The sequence below is a fragment of the Polyodon spathula genome, chromosome 3 (genome assembly GCF_017654505.1).
Source record: "Polyodon spathula isolate WHYD16114869_AA chromosome 3, ASM1765450v1, whole genome shotgun sequence".
Classification (NCBI taxonomy): domain Eukaryota; kingdom Metazoa; phylum Chordata; class Actinopteri; order Acipenseriformes; family Polyodontidae; genus Polyodon; species Polyodon spathula.
The window spans coordinates 70,627,605-70,646,464 of NC_054536.1; the positions used below are offsets into that span (position 1 = coordinate 70,627,605).

Genomic DNA, 18,860 nt, shown 5'->3' on the forward strand with positions numbered 1-18,860 from the left:
ATTCATGTATATAAACATTTAGAAGTAGTATTCAGAAGGGTACATACTGATAGACAGGCCACTTAAATCGAGACACTGATAATCAGGATTCCTTTAATAGGGATACAGTATTTTCAAACGATGAACGGTGATCGCTTTTCAGAGCCAAACAGGTTCACGTAGCACACTGCAGTGATTAAGTGACTTGTGTAAAATTGCGTAAACTAGTGGTTTTTAGCCTTATCTGTCATTTGCGAGCTGTCATCATGGATGAGTCGCGAAATCTAGTCGATTTGCTTCTGGCTCAGAAGGTTGAACTCTTGAAGGAGTTGGAGTCTCCTGTAGTTTCTTAGGCTGCTGTGGCAAGTTTTCATGTCGACATCACTGGTGTCTCGCCTTGTGAAAGGTAAAGGTGAAATCCTGCAGCAGTTTGAAAACAACAGCAATCCGAACCAAAAACGACAAAGAGCAAGCAAGGACGAGAAGGTTGTAAAAAAATATCTCCCTCTTGTAACTGTTGTAAATTATGAATATGGGACTAAGGTGCTCTTAAATGTCTCTTGTTTAATTGGGGACAAACGCTTATTCAGGATATTTTTACATCTCCAAAGGAGTCTCGATAAAGTGCCGCCGACTGTACCAAACAGCTGATAAAAAAAATCCTTGCTACCATGAAGCACCACAGGTGTAAATAGCTCCTTATCCCATGGGACATACTTAAATATACTGTACCTAGTTATGGATTAATTACATGTCTTTGCTATGATGACAACACTTTAAAGCATACAAAACACCAAGTGGTTGACTAGCTGTAATTATGCAACACTGTATAGATTCCTTTCAGACCAGCATTGATAAATTGATGTATTCATTTTATAAACCTTGAACTCTGTTTCACATATAGATACAATTTTCTGTTAAAGCTACTTCTTACAGCTGGTTCCCCAGACCCAATATAAACCATACGCCATTCCGACCATTCTTCCATGACCTAAAACAGTGACAAGTTAGGAGACCAGGTAAGCCGCTCGTCCCCAGTGAGCTGTTCCCTTGATGAAGTCACAGTTCAGAGTGTCTATGAAAAACATGAGGCTATCACTCTGCACAGTCTGCAGCAGACCCTACCCCACAGAGAAAACACATTTGGGGTCAAGATGTGGGAAAGCAACAGCAGTCTCAGCTAACAAAGTTGATAACCCCAGACATCTGCAATTGATAAGTTGACAGTTTTTATAACAAATCAAATTCTTCTGACCACAGACAGAAAATGTAAAAAGTCCCAAAGTATGCCAGTTCTACCTTTGTCCCTTACACACAACATTTAACCCATTAGAAACATAAAGCAGCAAGTAACTATATTTGCCTCCCCCCTCTTCTGCCCAAATAGGTACCCCTTGGTGGACTACTGCCTTGCCCTATTTTAATGGATAAGTAGTGTGTACTGCTTAGACCTCATGCACAGTGTACCAGGCAGTCTTCAGAGAAGATGTTCAGTTGAAATTGTGAATCAACCAAAATGACTAGGTGTCGATACCAAGAAACATAAAATTGAGGGTAACAGGTTAACTTCCTTCTTGCACTCTCATACCTCTCCAATGCTTTGTCTACCCTTACAGAACATGCTGTGTTTGGGAGGTGCTGGAACATTTCTGTTCCTGTGTACCTGGAGAGACTGTACTGAACAGAGGCCGCTCTGTTTCTCTTCAATGGTATTTCACATGCATTTGTTACAGACTGATGACAGTTTGCACCATTAAGTACTGCTTTGTTAAAAAAAAAAAATAAAACCCACATTGTGGTCCTTGTTTAAAAATAAGTTTTATTACATCGATATTTTATTTTAACAATGAACATCAAAGTTCAAATGCAAAAATGCAGTTAAAATATCTTCATCATCAGCAGTAACAAACAGAACAGAGGTCATCAAATACAGTATTCCACAACACTGAGGTTCTTCCCTAGATACCTTCCAGCAAGTACTCAATGCCAGACCAAAGGCTGGTTTCACAGAACCTGGTTAGTGCTAATCTAATCTGACCTCAGGATAAGTGCTAATCAGGGTCTGTGAAACCAGTCACTCGTCTCAGGTGAGTAATCACTGGCTAATAAAGCCGCCATACAGAACAGATTCAGCAGGAGACTGATTTCTATCACCCACTTTACACTAACAATACAGGTGCTTACAAAAAACTTTGCTGAGTGAAGGACAAATGGACTTACAAGTCTCCTTGCCTGTTTTGTAAATGTTAAAACACATTTCAACAGCAACTACTGTATTTGGATTTCAGGGCTGCCTCAAAGCATGCTACAGCCTCGTTATGGTACTGACTTTGAATACAGAAATCTAATAAAATATCATTATGAACACCTTTTCTGATTAACCTTTTCCTTGTTTTAAAAGTCATTTTGTCAATAAGGAATAAAGGGTTCTACCATCTCAGTCCTTTGTATTCCGTGTTTGTTTTATGCTTAAGTAAATCTGAGTGGTTTAGAACACATTTACAGTGAATTATTATAATTACTTTTCTGTTATAACTGAAAGTGGTAACATGTTTAGACAGCAGGAGAATGCTGTTGCTTTCTTAAGAAACAAGATAAAAAGTATAGCCAAGTGAGGAGGTCAGAACAGGGGGTCATTTTGTGTGCCATGAGATATCGCTCGCTGTTGAAGTGCTGCCGTTGGCTGGGATCCATCTATAACCATGGGAAAAGGAAGCAGGTTATGGGATGGTGGACAAATCCTAAGTATGGCTGCACTGCTGCAAAAACATTATCTATGTAATGATTAAGTACAGGAGGGACCAGCACTATCCCTCTATGATTCCTCAGAAACATCTGGAGATCTTTGCTTAATTGGACATGCATTAGAATGTTTTCTATCTTTTCTTCTGAAGTATTCTTGACACTATTGACCAGCCAGTAAGAGCCTGTGCTGGGTCAACAAGCCCTCTGCTGACCTGAGTCAGTGGAGCTGCTCTTTTAGCTGAGCAGCAGAAGGTTGCTTTGGTGGCTTGGTACCTTAGTGAAATCCACTTTTCTCTTTCAAGCCTCACAGTGCAGTGGTGAAAGCAACTTGAAATGTCTGTGCTTGCAAACACTTCCAACGATGTATACCTTTATTATAGTATTGAACACACCATCTTTAATAATGCCTTTTCAACCTATAAAATCACTTGTAGCTTTGATCGTTCTACAAAAGAACCCCGCAAAGAGGTTCCCAGTGTCAGACCAATACATTACAAAAAAGAGGTGTTTACAAGCAATTCATGCTTAAGCAAACAAAAAATGTTAACTGTAGTGATGCATGTCTTCCTGACCTGTGAGTATTTTGGTTTATCTTCATTGCACAGCAAGTGACAAATGAGCATTTCAGCACCACATATGAATGTGACTAGTTATCCTGATCTCCAGTTACCTATCTTCTATCTTTAAACTGTTAAGAAGCTCTAGTCACCCTGAAATCTACTACAGATCCAAATCTTCCTCCAACAGTTTCAATGAGAAACTGTGTTCAATAGTTTGTGTCCAGGCAGCACTACCTTTTATTCTTAAGCCAACCATGGTTGAGAACTTCACAAGTCAAGAAATGCACCGGCTTTAAAAGAATGCCTTTCTGCATAAAATTCATCACAACTCAAGCAGTTTTTTTTTTCTTTTTTCAAACCACCTTGCGACTTGAAAAATAAAATTTTTGCAGAGAGTTGTCATAATTAAGACGACGAGGTGTCTATTTATGGCAATTATTGGTATCTGCAATCATATTAGCACAAACGTTTAATTAACCTGTTAAACCCCCAGCCTCCCACAGGCAATTTCCACCTGGAGGGCTATGACCTTAAATAAATCACATTATCTTCCAAAGTATAGACAGCACAGGCATGGTTCAGGGCTCGAATTCAAGGTAACCCCCTGGCCATATCAGATTTGATATAAGTCTTACTCAGTACCACACTGGAAGGAGATAACCAGAAATTTTTTTTTTTTTTTAAAAAAAGAAACACTTTTCATTTGTTTATATTCTAGTCATTTTTTCACCCTGTAACATATGAAAAGAGCCAGATTTTTTTCCAGAGCTTCCCCAGCATGTCTACTACACTGGATAAACTGATTGAATAAAGGGATCAAATTCTACATGAGTTTTTACACAGCTAGGCCCAAGGGTCCCCAAACCTCTCCAAAAATGAATATTGTGTAAAAATCTTTATGGCCAGTCATACACTAGTTTCTTAAGCAAGATCTAAAAGGGAGGTTACCTTCTGGCACCTCACATGTTATGCATTGCCACATGAATTAGATTTTGTAATCCTCTTTACTTATTTGTCCAATATTTCATTCAAAAGGTGGCCTTTTTGGACAGCTTTGGGGTGCCCAAAATGTATCCATGATGAGTATGCATGACAAATACTCTCAGTTCATATGCCACAACTGCCAGGCACATTGCTCTCACATAACTGTGTGTTTGTGCAGGAGAATGTTGCTACTGAGATTTTTTTGTAGCTCTGAATTTTCAGTACCTGACTATTTTTGTTACTCACTTGCTTGAAAGTATGTAAATGTGAAGAAGCAAAATAGAGTTTTTTTTTTTTCAAAATAAAATGGTTACACTCATTCAAGCACTGCTGACACGTGAACATATGTTGATTATTGGATAAAGGCATCTGCTAAATGTCTACAATAATAATAATAATAACATTGCAGACATCTTTGCTACTCTAAATCAGGCTGCCAGACTGAAAATACCTCAGTTCCTCTCATTTTTACTTTGATTGACATGTGGCAAACAAAGGAACTGAGTGAGTGATTGTTGGAGCAGGCAAACAGCTTATCTTGAAAGGCTAAGAAACCTACAGTCTCTAGGTGAAATATAAAAAAGTTTGCTAAACACTCCCATGCAATAATCTAAATCAATGAACAACAATTACTTCTTGCAACTTGTATTGCATCGTAAAGATCAGGGACCCTATACAGCAGCACAGCACACATGAGACATGGTGTTGCTCTTTACTATGCAATAAAAATTATTTTAAAAAATGCTATTTTTATGTGCCCCTTGAGAGTCAAATGGTTGCATTTTCTAATACCATTTACAGTAAAAATGCATATTGAAAATTACTACTACTACTACTACTACTACTAATAATAATAATAATAATAATAATAACAGTAGTAGTAGTAGTGTGGATCCATTATACTTACAAATCCTGAAGAAGCTCCAATCCATCTTCAAATGCGCTGAATCAGCTCTCTCCAACCCAGAAAGTCATTTTCGCTGTCACTTTCACTATTATCCATCTCCTCCAAAACTTCAAAAAGACTGAATCGACTTCTTTTGGGATGCTTTGGAACACTGCTCGCCATTTCGTTCGATTTTATAAATTTTGTATGTGTCTTGTTTATGTACGCACATCGATTACTCTTCAATGGATTAGGCTACAAACAAAGTAAAGGTATGAATGGAAAGCTTGTGACCTCCCCTACAACGTGATCACCAAGATTTCACCATCAACAGATACGTGTAAGACAAGAGCAGCAAAACGCACAGCTAGTCGATCAGAGTTGTTTTGGAACCGTGAGGTATTAGACACATTGCGAAGGGAATATCTCAGCAGTGAAATGGCGAATTCGAAAAATTCCTTCGCTGTTTGACGGTAGGAAAACAACGATTTTGATATTGAGTCTTTTTTTTTTTTTTGCCGTTTTGTTTTTGTAATAATATTACAGATGATTTTTGAAATATAATGTGTAATTGCACTTCCATGTCCCGCCCGCAGGCACAAGGGGCGTAAGAGGTTAAAATAAATTAAAAGTAAAGGTGTTCTTGAATCTATCTGTTTAATCTCCCCAACAGACTCCCAGAAGATCCAGTAATTGTGCATATTACATTTTTGAAAACAAACTTGTATTGTATCAAATATTAAAACTTATACGAAGCAAGGTGTACTTTATAATGCCTCCTCCGGACGTTTGTCTACTTTCAGTTTAATTTAGGGGAGTCATCTACAAAATGTAAAGATCAAAATCAAAGAACAACAACAATGTACAGCTGAAATGTTTGTCTATCAAACACATTTTTAGTAAGTGTAGGAAGTTAATGGAGTGCATCTGGTTTACAATTAACCACTAAGCAATACATTTTGACATGGCCATGCAGACAATAGCAACAATCTAGACATTAATAATATAATTTAAATGTAGCGGTACTAATTAAGCTACCTGAAAACTCATTGACAGCTCAAGTGTGGTTTAGCAATTTTAATAAAATGGAATTTAATAAATTTTTTTCTTTTTTCTTTTCTTAAAGATTTGCTCAGAGCAGGGGATTCAGTCACAAAATCAGAGTGTCTGAAAGTGGCTAGAAATATAAAATGTGTTAAATTTCTTTGTGTGATCAGTCAACTCCGGATGTAAAAATATTTCGAAATGGGATTCTGCTGTCCAGGTCGAAAGACTTTAAAAAGATTTGCTCTTACGAGGTCTGCTCTCTTGGTGTACCTGTTAAACAAGAATAGGTGAAACAACAACATCCTCCGATAAAGCTGCCAGGCAGGCGGGAAAGAGGAGTTTCATAAATGCAGGACTTAAAAGATTCTCTCCTTGTTCCATGGTGGGGTCAAGGTTCACGGTTTGTTTTTCCAGCACAAAGAATTCATAATTGCTTTGGGTTCTGACTTCTACTAAGTAATATAAAATCATTTATATATGGAGGCTGTGTGGTCCAGTGGTTAAAGAAACAGGCTTCTAACCAGCAGGTACCCGGTTTAAATACCAGCTCAGCTACTGACTCATTGTGTGACCCTGAGCAAGTCACGTAACCTTCTTGTGCCCAGTCTTTTGGGTGAGACGTTGTTGTAAGTGACTCAGCAGCTGATGCATAGTTCGCACACCCTAGTCTCGTGTCTTGTAAAGCGCTTTGTGATGATGGTACACTATGAAAGGCAGTATATAAAAACAAAGATTATTATTAATATAACAATTCATAATATTTTTAAAAAGATTATAATGCATTTTATGCACATACTTTACTGCTATGAAAATACTTAATAGGTTGTTGGCGAGATAATTGCAAAGCACTGTTGAGCAGTTGAAGCTGCTTGATCATATGCATAACACATATTACACAACAACACACATAACCTAGTGGATTTATAAAAGGGTTAATCTAAACAGAAACTTTTTTCCTTTTTTTGTTTTTAGTCAGAAGTTTATAAAGCAGCCTCTTGTATTTTCATTTTACCTACTTTACAAATCTACAAAATTAAAAAGGTGACTATCTAATGGTCTCACACATTGTATGTTTCTATCACAAAAGGAATATAATTAGTACATTAACCACTCTGCATATGCCTAAGCAATATGTGAAATGAATGAACCTAAAATCCTCAAGCAGAAAAGGTCACAATCCCGATATACTACTCTATACAATCTAACAACCAAAAATGTCTAATTTGTAGGAAAAATAAATAACTGCCACAGGCATCAACATGGACAAACTGATTTATATAAAAATGTATTCACCTAAACTTTTTTTCTTATAAATGTTGTAATATCAATCACTTCTCAAAAAACAGCATTACTTAAATTTAGTCAATTGCACGGTATCACACTGCTTTGTCGAACCCATACCTAGATCAAGAATCCAAAACTTGCAATTGATGGTCTGTCCTGATGCTGGGTTCACACAGTAAACAGAGTCCAGAGAATGGTGGATTTCATTAGCCATAGTCCGTGTAGGTTAAAAATAAATTTAAAAAAATTCCAAACTGGTAAAAAGTCACTTGCAGAAAAGAAGTATCATATCAAACAATTTGAGCCAGTGTGTGTGTTGGCTATACAGCACTGTATTAAAAGATCTTACAAAAGCTGTCTTGTTCTTGAGGGTAATTATCCTGTTCTCACCAAAACTAAACTTGCTCTCCCCTCTCCCAGGGATGCTCATCTAACTGCTCTAAGGATCAGCCTCCTATCAGGGAATATTTGGAAACAGAAATCACACACTACCATAATAACTGTAGCTGAAGCACCACTCAATTTACTGGTTTAAGGATTACAGTCTTAAGCAAATACTACTTTAAAGCAATCTGCTACAGAACTTTAAGTATATGTTCTTAAGTTTGTGTATCAAATAAAACTAGTCAATTTCATTTAAAATGCATTTTACTTAACTACAAAAAGTTCCCTTAAATTAGAAAGATTTACCTATTTAAAAAAAAAAAAGTTTCCATTGGGCATAATCAAATATAAAAAGCATCTTACTTTATAAATCCATGAATTATGTTGAATATTGTACTGCACTTTGTTCACGGATTTGAATATTAAAAATCATCAAAAGAGCCACTGGGAACAGGGACCAGCTTTATGAAATAAAGCATGTACAGATTGCTTTTAAAATCACTATAATCTATAGTAGTGAAGATTTAAAGCAGCACTGCACATTAATGCAAAGATCTTTCAACAATGGTGGGCACAGATACAGTGCCCCCCTTGTATAAGGTAACCCTTTATACTGCAGAACAGGTTATAAGTCGGTACGGTCATGGCTACCATTTGCTCCATATTGACATACACTCACACTAGTACCCTCGTTATAAGACGGAACACAATTAACACAATCTCTTAACTATGGCTCCCGACTACAGCGTTATAAGGGGTAGCACTGTAATAGTTTATCCATACTTTTAAACAGTCACTAAGTTCTTAAATAAAAAGTCAAGCTTGTAACTAACATTATAACGAGATTTCTTCTGTGCTATTATTTTAATACGCAATATGCTACATTAAATTGATACATATGTCATCATATAGCCTCAGTTCAGCACCAGGCTGACTAAACAAAGTCCTACCAGACTGAACACCCTTACGACAAAATTTAGAACACTTGGCTGATGTCTACAGTGGTACCAATCCCAGCACAGCTGTATCCCAGAGAGATCCAGTTTGGTGTACCAATAATCTCCACACAAAGCAGCCCCTGTTTTGCAACGTATTTTTCTTTCCACCAGTTGGTTTGGCTGCGGCAGCAGGGAGGGAATGAGAGAAACATGGCTTCTCATTCACCACATTACTTCTTATAAACTTTCAGTTGTGCCTCTCCCTGACAAGGGGGCCTTTATTCAGGAGCTCAGCTGTCAGCTGATTTTTGCTAGACTTACATTTCTCTAGACCAGCAATGTGCAAAAAAAAAAAAAGAGGATGATTTTTATCTTGTGGGACACATGTTAAAATGCTGTTGAACCTATAATATTCACTCTATTGTAGGATATATTTTATATGAGTGCGCCAACCTGGCCTAAGTAACAACCGCAGGAATGGATATTCAGAGATAATTCCACTGATTATTTTATTTACATATAATTTACAAGTCTAAGCATATTTCTGTGCTTTGATTCTTAATAATAGACCATTCTACAGTGCAAAGCTACTACACTGAATTGTTATGGATTTAATAGGAATGCAGACTGACAGCACTGTTGACCTCTTTTTTATATATATATATATATATATATATATATATATATACACACACACACATTTTTTTTTCCTTCTAATTTTATTACCAGGTTCATGCAAAGAAGACTTTATATCATCCATACTCGTATAGTTTACTTGTTTCAGAAATTGGTTATTATACCAAATTTAAAACAAACCAGATACCAAACAGTAGTTAAAATAGGTGCTTTCTGACTGAAAGGACAAGGTTTTACTACCAGACGGAAGCTGCATGTTAACCTAGGGATTCTGAGAAATACCAGCAGGGTAGATGGATTCAACATAGTAAGAAAGAAACAGGGAGAGCAGAGAACAGGGTGAGGGCAGCAAAGCAACACAAAGTGATGGAGATTTTCACCTTGTATAATACACATATCATCGTTTCTGACCTTAAAAGTGCTTGAATGTTCATTTTGTTTTACAACTGTGCCGGGTCATGGAGACGGAACACAGATGCAAAGCAATCAAACACTACTTCAACACAATGGATTGCCTACTGTGCACCTAAACACACTAAGCAGCTTCAGACACAGTCCTTTGATGAGAAAATTAGACGGTTTTATGCTTAGGAAGCAGTTTTAAAAATCCACATGAAACATGCCCAGGAGTGTTGTACTTTTATTTAAATTAATTACAAATCCAATAAAAGTAAATGCAGTGTCTAAGGAACAAAGACTCAAGTCAAGTGGCAGGTGTGTGAACATTTCCCTTCCAGCTAAAACCAAATATATATATATATTCACAGTAAGGAAAGAGCTATCTGTTTTCTTGTAGTCAAGGAAACAAAAACAAGTTCCTTCCTCTCAAGGCTTTTCTGGTTGTGAGGAGAAAGCTTGGCATGAGTGTACGATTATAAATATCACTGCTGAATGCCACGGAGCAACAGGGTAAGTACATGTTTGGAGATCATTGCATTGACCCCCCTAGATCACCGCAGAATTATAAAGCAGCGCCACGCTATCGTCTCTTAACTGAAGGGCTATGGCAGTGAAATAAATCAACGGCACATAAATAGACCTAACAGGTCCTGCACCAAAGTTTTAAACAGTCATTTCATCCATCTGGATGCCCACGTCTCTGTCATGCATTCAGTTAAAAAGGAAACATCGAGGCCTGCACTTCCTTGCCCATATACAGAGTTACTGCTCACTCCAAAGAGAATTGCAGGCCAGCTAAAATTGAACTGAGCCACACTTGGCAACTCATTAGTAAGCTTTCAAAGTGATTTTCAACACCAGAAAACCTCTCTAACTCATATTAAAATCTAGCATTGTTGAACAGAGATGATTCACCGCCGCGGTCCTACCTTTGTGGTTAAATATGCCTTCCATCTCCATGCTGCTGCGAGAGTGGGCGATGCAGAGAGTGCTGCAGGGTACCAGGCCTTCAGCTGCGGGAGAGCGGTCAGTGGTCCGCACCAGGCACCAGTCCGGCTTGTCGTGTGGCCGTTCCAGGATCTCCACTGTCTGGCCACGGCGTACTGTTATCTCATTGCTGAAACTGGCCACAAAATCATGGATCACCACCGTCAACTCACAACCTCCAGACAGCTGCAGGAAATGGAGAGAAAATGTCAGGCAACTTTTTGTTGTCACTCACAAACCTGACTTGTATCTTTATCATCACTTTAACAGTTAGTCGTTATCAGCCACAGATACAGTTTTGTTCAAACGGTTTCTTTGAAGAGCACAATGGACCTAACTATGAGAAATATGTTAGTTGTTAGTGTACAGTATGTGCCAAATACCGATGTCATGAATGCACAGACAATAATTCAAGTAATCTAATACGAATGACCTTTAATTACTGCCACTACAAACATGGACTGCATCTGTAATGCTGACAAAGCAGGTCAAATTAGGGTGAGGAGGCAAAAATAAACTAGGCTCGGTGGAAAAAGTGTTTATTTTTTTGTTTTGTTTTTTGAATAGGTAACCAAACCCCAAACCATTTTTTTTTCTGTGAACTTGAAATATATTACTCAATATGTACAGAACATTGTGTGTGTGTCACTGCCGAAACATGTGTGTGAGCCATGACAGCTTTAGAACACTCCATATGCGGCTAAATGAAAAGCACATTTTTACCAAACTGCCAAGGAGAAAACAAAGCCCTCTGAGGAAATAAGAAACTATAACCCCTACTCAAATTTGAGGACAACTTTTTTGTGTTTCAACAGAGCAATTAACAATACATTTGTGACTGTCTGCAGTGTAATAATGGCCCTTTCCCACTTGTTTAAGATTACTTATCTTGCCATAAATCCATATCCAAGAGCATGTATCACCTAGCCTACACACTGCCCTCATCAAGAGCACAGACAGTGTTCCTATAGCAACCCATCCTGCCACAGGAACAGATAAATGTCAAGCTATAATCTGAACATTCATTGAAGTATTCTCAAAAGAGCCTGAAGTACTTTGTGCTTTTTTAGAGCCTATTTGTTACTAACTTCAATCAGTTCATACATTCCCGCCTCAACTGTCTATTGCCTACCACATCATATTCCACTGAAGATTTATGTATGACTCTCCTCCCATAAAACTCTTAAACAGGTACATTAAGAACATACAGTACACAACAAACACGGTATCCTATTTTTTAGGGTTTATACATGTTTTAGAAAGTGTAAAACAATGCAAATAGTGTTAAGTTATGTTGTATGGCCAGTTGATGCGTGACCAATAACCCAAGATCATTGTGAAGGTTATTGTGGTTCAGAGGGTTATTGTGGTGAACGATACTTCTTAAAGGGGAAATCTCCTGTTGTGTAGTTGGGTTCACGGGGCGGAGCTATGACCCCTGATAGTGTTTATTGACAGAGTTAGTAAACATATACACATGGAGAGAGGGGTTCCGCCTCTTCAAGACCCAACATTTACTTGATTGATAGACACGATAAACAGGAGGGGGGCCAGCGTCTTTGAGGTGACCCGACATACGAGAGGGGCACCGTCTCCGAGGTTACCCGACATACGAAGAGGCTCGCGAACCGGAAAGGAAAACATGAGTTGGTGTTGTTAATACAAAAGAGGTTCCGGCTCTTCCCGACCCAACATATACAGTAGGGGGGTTCCGTCGCTGAGGAGACCCGACAAACAGGAGGGGAGCCACAGTCTTTGAGGTGACCCGACATACGAAGAGGCTCGCGAACAAGAAAGAAAACATAAAGTTAGTATTTGTTAAAACATATAATGCGTGGTGTTCCGCCTCTTCAAAGCCCAACATAATAGAAGGGGGGTTCCGTCACTGAGGAGACCCGACAAACAGGAGAGGGGCCACCGTCTTTGAGGAGACCCTACAAACAAGAGGGATGCCACCGCATGGGGACCCTCACATAGAGGCATCAGACCTGAAAGAAGAATTCCAAAAGAAACATACATGCAGATGGAAGGGTTTGGCCGGGGGTCCCCTCTGACTCATGAAGAACCCTCCGCTATGAGGTAAATGAAGCGGAGCTTAACAAAGGGTTGGAGAAAGTGGAGTCACTAACACTCAAAAGATGGACCCCCGGCTCCCCGCAGATGCAACGTGAAGAAGAGAAAAGAGAGAACAGCCAATGCATAAGACAGAAGAAAAGAGACGAAAGAACACAAACACTTAACGTGACAAAGGGGTTAGTATACTGTACCCTAATGACTATGTGAAGACCCTCTGCACAGTGGAAAGAAAAAAAAACCCTTTCTTTTAATTTTATTTCTTAGGGGGAAATCTTTGGTGGCTCAGGCAGAACGGTCGTCCCCACTCCGGACATACTAGCAATAGACTGATGTGTAGAGGATATTTCAGATGATGAAGAACGAATATAAGTTTCAACTACGGATGAAGTTCAGAGCCCCATATTTTTAATTAAATGCTGGTTAATGTTGGCTTTTGCAGCTGAAGTAGCTGCCCCTATTCTAAATGAATGAGGAGTGTAGAGCTGCGAAGGAAGACCTGCTCTGGACACCACGGTGGAAAGGTGTGTTGAAAACCAATGCCTTGATACAATGGACCGGCTTGAATTGATACACAAAGGGTCGGAGGATGAAATGGCCTTGCGTTCTGCAATGGACTTCAACATGGAAGTGAAGGCACACAGAGGAGAGTTGATCTTAGAAAGCTGAATACATTGTCCTTGCCGCAGATGATCTGTTTTTGAAATGCATGAAATGAGAATCTGGGATGAGCTTGAGGTCACTGCAGCAGATACAGAGGGTAGGAAAGCTAGCAATAGAAGGTACTGTATATTCAGAACATCTCGAAAACCCGAAAAAAGCAGACAGACATGCGACTTCCATAGTTAAATCAAATGGAGAAAAACAGCCATGGCGCAGAATTAAATACAAGTTACTGAGATAGTCTATAAAAATAGGCAGGTGAGCAGAACAAGGAGCCGGAGAGCACTTGGAAATTCCTCGTAAAAGGAGACGAACCGCTGGAATTGATCATAGAGTTGGAGAATTGATGGACATCAACCGAAATTGATGCTGAATTTCTGACAAATACAGTCTGATTGTAGCTGGTGCCAGATGTAGAGAGTCCTTTGCATGCACTATGAACGCCATAATCCAGTCCTGGTTGAATGGAGTAGGATTAATCATGCTTTGTAAACAAAGTTACATAACATGCCCAACCTGCAGAGTACGAGGATCTGGTAGATGGGGCAAGTGCTGATGCCATGTAATCTTGAGCTGAATTAAGAAGTTTATTAATAGTTGGATTTAGTTGAAACTGTGGTGTTGCTGCTGGATATTGCAAAGCTGTCATCAGTTGCATTATTAAAAATGCCCGGTAGGTGGCAAGCTTGTATTAGGAAATTAGAGACTGAAATCCATACTAGCCACCGCAGCAATTGCATGATAAGAGGGGAAGAGAAACGTCCTTTATTTATAATATGCACTGTAGTTGAATTATCACAGTAAAATAGTACTGATTTCTTAGACCAGAGATGACCCCATAGATGGGTAGCTGCTACTATTGGGTATATCTCTAGCAGAGCTGTGGGTTTTAGATGAGGAGATATGTTTTCGATTTCCTCAGGCCATGTACTGCAAAACCACTGACTGTTAAATAGACCTCCGAATCCCAGAGATAAGGCATCAGTAAATAAAGCCATATCGTGTGGAGCTGAAATGAAATCATCATAAAACATAGAGACCGTTCCAGTGCTGAATAAGCGCAAACCACATTTTAATGTCTTTCCTAGCTTCTGAGGAGATATTTATATAGGAGTCCAGATTTTTTTTTTTGCTGTTGATGCCAGCGCTAGCAGTCGAGATATAAACGTCCTCCCCTGTGGAATGATACGTATTGCAAAGTTAAAATAACCCAGCAATGAAAGCAGTGCCCGTTTTTTTAATTGTTTTACTGATCTGAAAATCCTCACTGAGCAAACGAATATGGTTAAATTTAGACTCAGGCAGGCTAGCTTCAAACTTCTCTGTATCTAGAATGATTCCAAGGAATTCCAAACAATGAAGGGGGTTGATAGATTTCTCTTCTGAAAGCGGAACGCCAACTTCAGAAAATAAGCTTTTAAGCAAACAGGTGACTGAGAGACGGATGGATTGGCATTACTTTAAATGCGTCTAACATATCTGCTTTTGCTAACCAGGAACCACGACTTGCTAATTTAATTGAATGTATTGCGTCTGCAATAGTGATGTAATGCAGGGAAAATTGATCTTGGGGAATTAATGATTTAATGCTGCTGGTGCTTGACCCCCGTGATGCTGATAAATCAATAATGAGACGATTTATTTATTTATTTTCCTGACATTTTCCTCGTGACAATGGCGATAGGATTGATTCTATATACTGGAAAAGGAGCAGCTAAAATGGACCGACTATCAATCCTTTTATAATTTCTTTTTTGATGAGAGATTGCACTAATTGTGGTTCTTGAGTCGCTGAATAAAGATTTTTGCTTTTGAACGAGGAAGAAGGAATTTGAGTCAGACCGGCTGAAACACTTTTTTTTTTTTTTTTTAAATCCATCGACCAGGTAATTAATTAAATTACTGTCGGGATGTAATTACCGTAATTTACTTGATAATGAAGGGATGTTTATAGGAGTAAAGACTGTGAGCATCGGGGAAAGTCACTTGCGTTTTAAAGGGCAGATTGTATCAGCGTGAGCGTCTCCGCAATTGCTGCACATGTGGATAAAATTGCATTGCCTATTCGAACAGAAGCCAGTATTGAAATTATTGCAGATTTGACTTCCTCCTGAAAATGTAATACTGCGCCCGTATTTGTCTTTCCTTGTGGATTGATCGAGGGGAGCTGAAGATTGTATAGGATTAGGTACTGAAGATCTATATGAATTAGCGGCGAAACCGGGTGCTTTAGAAGTTGATGCAATTGCAGCTTTAGGGTAGAGGGATGTTGAGTGAGCTGTTGAAGCGCAGACCCCACATGCGTTAGCTCTTAAACCACCAAAATTCCGTTAAATAGATCTGGGTCAGATCTGGCTTTATGATACTCAAAAAACATAGTCCCTCCATATCTGACAGACAGCTCCATGATGTAGTATTCATATAAGTCCAATTCAGCTCTGCGGTTAGGATATACCGAGCATAACACATCTCTGAATATGGAGAACGCAAGGACAAATTTCCCTAATGTAAGATTTTTAAACAGTCTGGGATCTCTGGATTGTAGAGTTACTGCCAAATCTCCGTAATCCTCTACTCTATGGTCCAAGAATTCCGAAGTCGTCATTAATAGTGAAACAAGATTAATGTCCTTACCTTCGAGAATGTTGCGTCTGATTTATGGAGATATAGTGTGACGTCTAACAATAGTTGGAGAGGAGGATCCGTATGTACAGGCAGTAGCGAGGTTGTATATTGGAGGATCTGCTTCGCTGGCTGAAATTAGGGCTGGACCGGAAGAAGCTGTAGGTGGCGCTGCAGTATTTGATGCTGGAATTAATGACAGCGCTGTAGATTGTTTTCCCTGTTGCATATTAGATACCTTTTTATCTAGATCCAACAGTTGAGAACTGACCGAAGATAGAGTATCGGCAAAAGGCTGCATAAATGATTTTATCTTGTTAAATATTTGCGAATGTTGGATTTCAATGGCTGGCTGCTGGTTAGCGGTGCTAGTTGTAGGGTGATTTGATCCGGAATAGACAGCCTGCTGTCTGTTTTAGGACGCTGAATGGCTGGGCGCTGCTGATTATGTTTTTTCGGAGGAAAGACTGGTTCTGCTGAGACTAAATTGCAATAGAGAATAAAAAGAGACTCTCTATCACTCCCTGCTGGAATCGCATTACCATTTTTAAGGAGGGTTTTTATCAATTTATTCATGGGCCAGTCCTTCCAAAACAATCGATCCGGAGGGGCGTCCTGAGGCCGAAGTCGCTTGGATCGGCACAGATTCGATGTTTGAGTGGCAGGAACGGTGGGCAACATTTGAACTGGAACCTGGACGAGAGCCTGATCGGGAACCTGATCAGATGTAACTGAAATACCAGAAGGGGAGAAAGAACGGAGACTGGATGGACCCTGGATTGAAGCTGGAGGAGAATGATCTGGTAATGGCGGAAAATCCTGGGAAGCCTCTGAATCCGATGACAGCTGCTGTAAGTACTCCATTTGAGGTATACGAAAGTTGATGGGTCTTGAAATTGCTTAGGTTTATGCCAAACGAAAAAACACAAGACAGCTAGGTAGAGGTGACTAATGTTTAAATAAGGTAGATTTAATTGATGACAGGAGATGATAGCTCCGCCCCTTGAACCCCACCTATAGGTTAACATTTGTGAAGTTAAGTGTTTTGCATTTTGAAATTTAAAGTTTATTAGAACAGCATTGCACTAACTGATTTCTATCACAGATTCCTTATCAAATTATCAACTTCCTGAGGAACAATTGTGAAAACGAAACAAAAAAGAAATGTAAACATAAAACATAAATAATAAATCCTGGCGTTTGATCCATGTCACTAGTTTAGAGGAGGACTTGTTTCCCATGCGCACTCAGTACTGCTCATTAAAATCGCTTGTCAGATAGGGGAAGGGAGGAAGGAAGGAAGGGACAGCCTTTGAACAACAACAAGGTGTATTTGCTTGTCTATCTCTTTCAACATCAGAACCAAAAGCCTTTTTATCTTATTCATGGAACACATTTCCCTCAAAACGCATCAAGCACCCTCCCCCTTTGTTGCAGTCCATGAGTCTAGCCAATTTATTTGGTTTTTTTTTTATTATTCTAATCTGACACCTGTGACAAAAGAAGAGATTACACTCTGCAATAATGAGCCACCCCTGCCATCATATTCACCTGCAGGCAGGTTCTCATTCAAGTCAGCAATATCACATATAAACACATACAGTAGATGACCTTTAACTCAAGAAAGGCTCCTGACAGCTTGAGATGAGCAAGAACTTTACAGTACTGCCACTGCCCAGTATTTGTATCATTTATAAGAGACACCAGACTTTGTGATATAGCAGACATGGCTTTGAATTAATGGTTTGTTGCATATTCAGGCTGATATCGTGGTTATGTTTTGTTTTCATTTTATAAATAGCATTGTTTAATCTACAAAGAAAGCCCATTTGCCTGAACTCTGCTCCCCAATGTGCAGTGTTCAAATAACCATTTATTTTATTCTGTCAGACAGCAAAGACAGATTAATCCAGGTCATGGGTTCTGAGGAGACACAGCAGTAGAACTGTTAAGACTAAGAGACAGTCACAGGGGAAAGCAGCTAACCTGATCCAGAATGGAATCCAGCAACCAGGGTTCAAACCTCAATTAGGGTCAAAAGCGTGAACTTACAAAAATAAAACAAGTCTAGAAGGTCTACTAATAGGCTTATAGCATACCAGATGTTAATAAAAACCATTTCAGTCTGATTCATCTTTACGGTATGTGTGGCAGCAAGGTCAGTTTTAAATCCTACAATGTTTATGCAAGAATAAAATAATCTACCAACATCTCATATCACGGTTCACGTGGTTCCTGTGCTGTCCATCATATTAAATGGATCAGGGTTTTGTTACTGTGAAAGCATGGCTATTAACCCATTTTTGCCCCAGCAAAACCCAGCCTCTACATGGGCATATGAAAAATATTAATTCATTCAGCCTCCAGCTGTGTATTCTACCTTGCAAAATATTTTTTTTTTTATCAAAAGGGTCTGAGCCTATTACAGTATTTGAAATCAGAACTGGTTTCCCAGTGCATGTAAGTCTGCAACTTCATATAGATGCATCAGACTATAATAGAACTTTTCAAAAAGCAGGACATTATTTGGACCAAGCTGAAAGAAATGTGGCCAGACAGTGGTCCCTGGTGACAGAGCCGACATGCACAGATTGTGTTATTGCTGAAAGAACCTGAACCTCTAACCTCAAGTTACTAGTTCATAGGTGAGGAATCTAATGTTTTAGTGCACTG

The 18,860-nt window shown here is 39.1% G+C and overlaps 1 protein-coding gene across 10 annotated transcripts in view; it reads right to left on the bottom strand.

Moving 5' to 3' along the window:
• Positions 1 to 18,860, bottom strand: part of LOC121313368 (triple functional domain protein) — a 194,089-nt gene that overhangs the window by 33,975 nt on the left and 141,254 nt on the right. For all 10 annotated transcript variants that reach the window (XR_005949979.1, XM_041245804.1, XM_041245802.1 and 7 more), the window contains one exon: positions 10,772 to 11,015. Coding sequence is in view for 9 of the 10 variants with exons in the window: in XM_041245804.1 (XP_041101738.1) it covers positions 10,772 to 11,015 (244 nt within the window). In the remaining variant the exon portion in view is untranslated. The remainder of the gene's footprint in view (positions 1 to 10,771; positions 11,016 to 18,860) is intronic.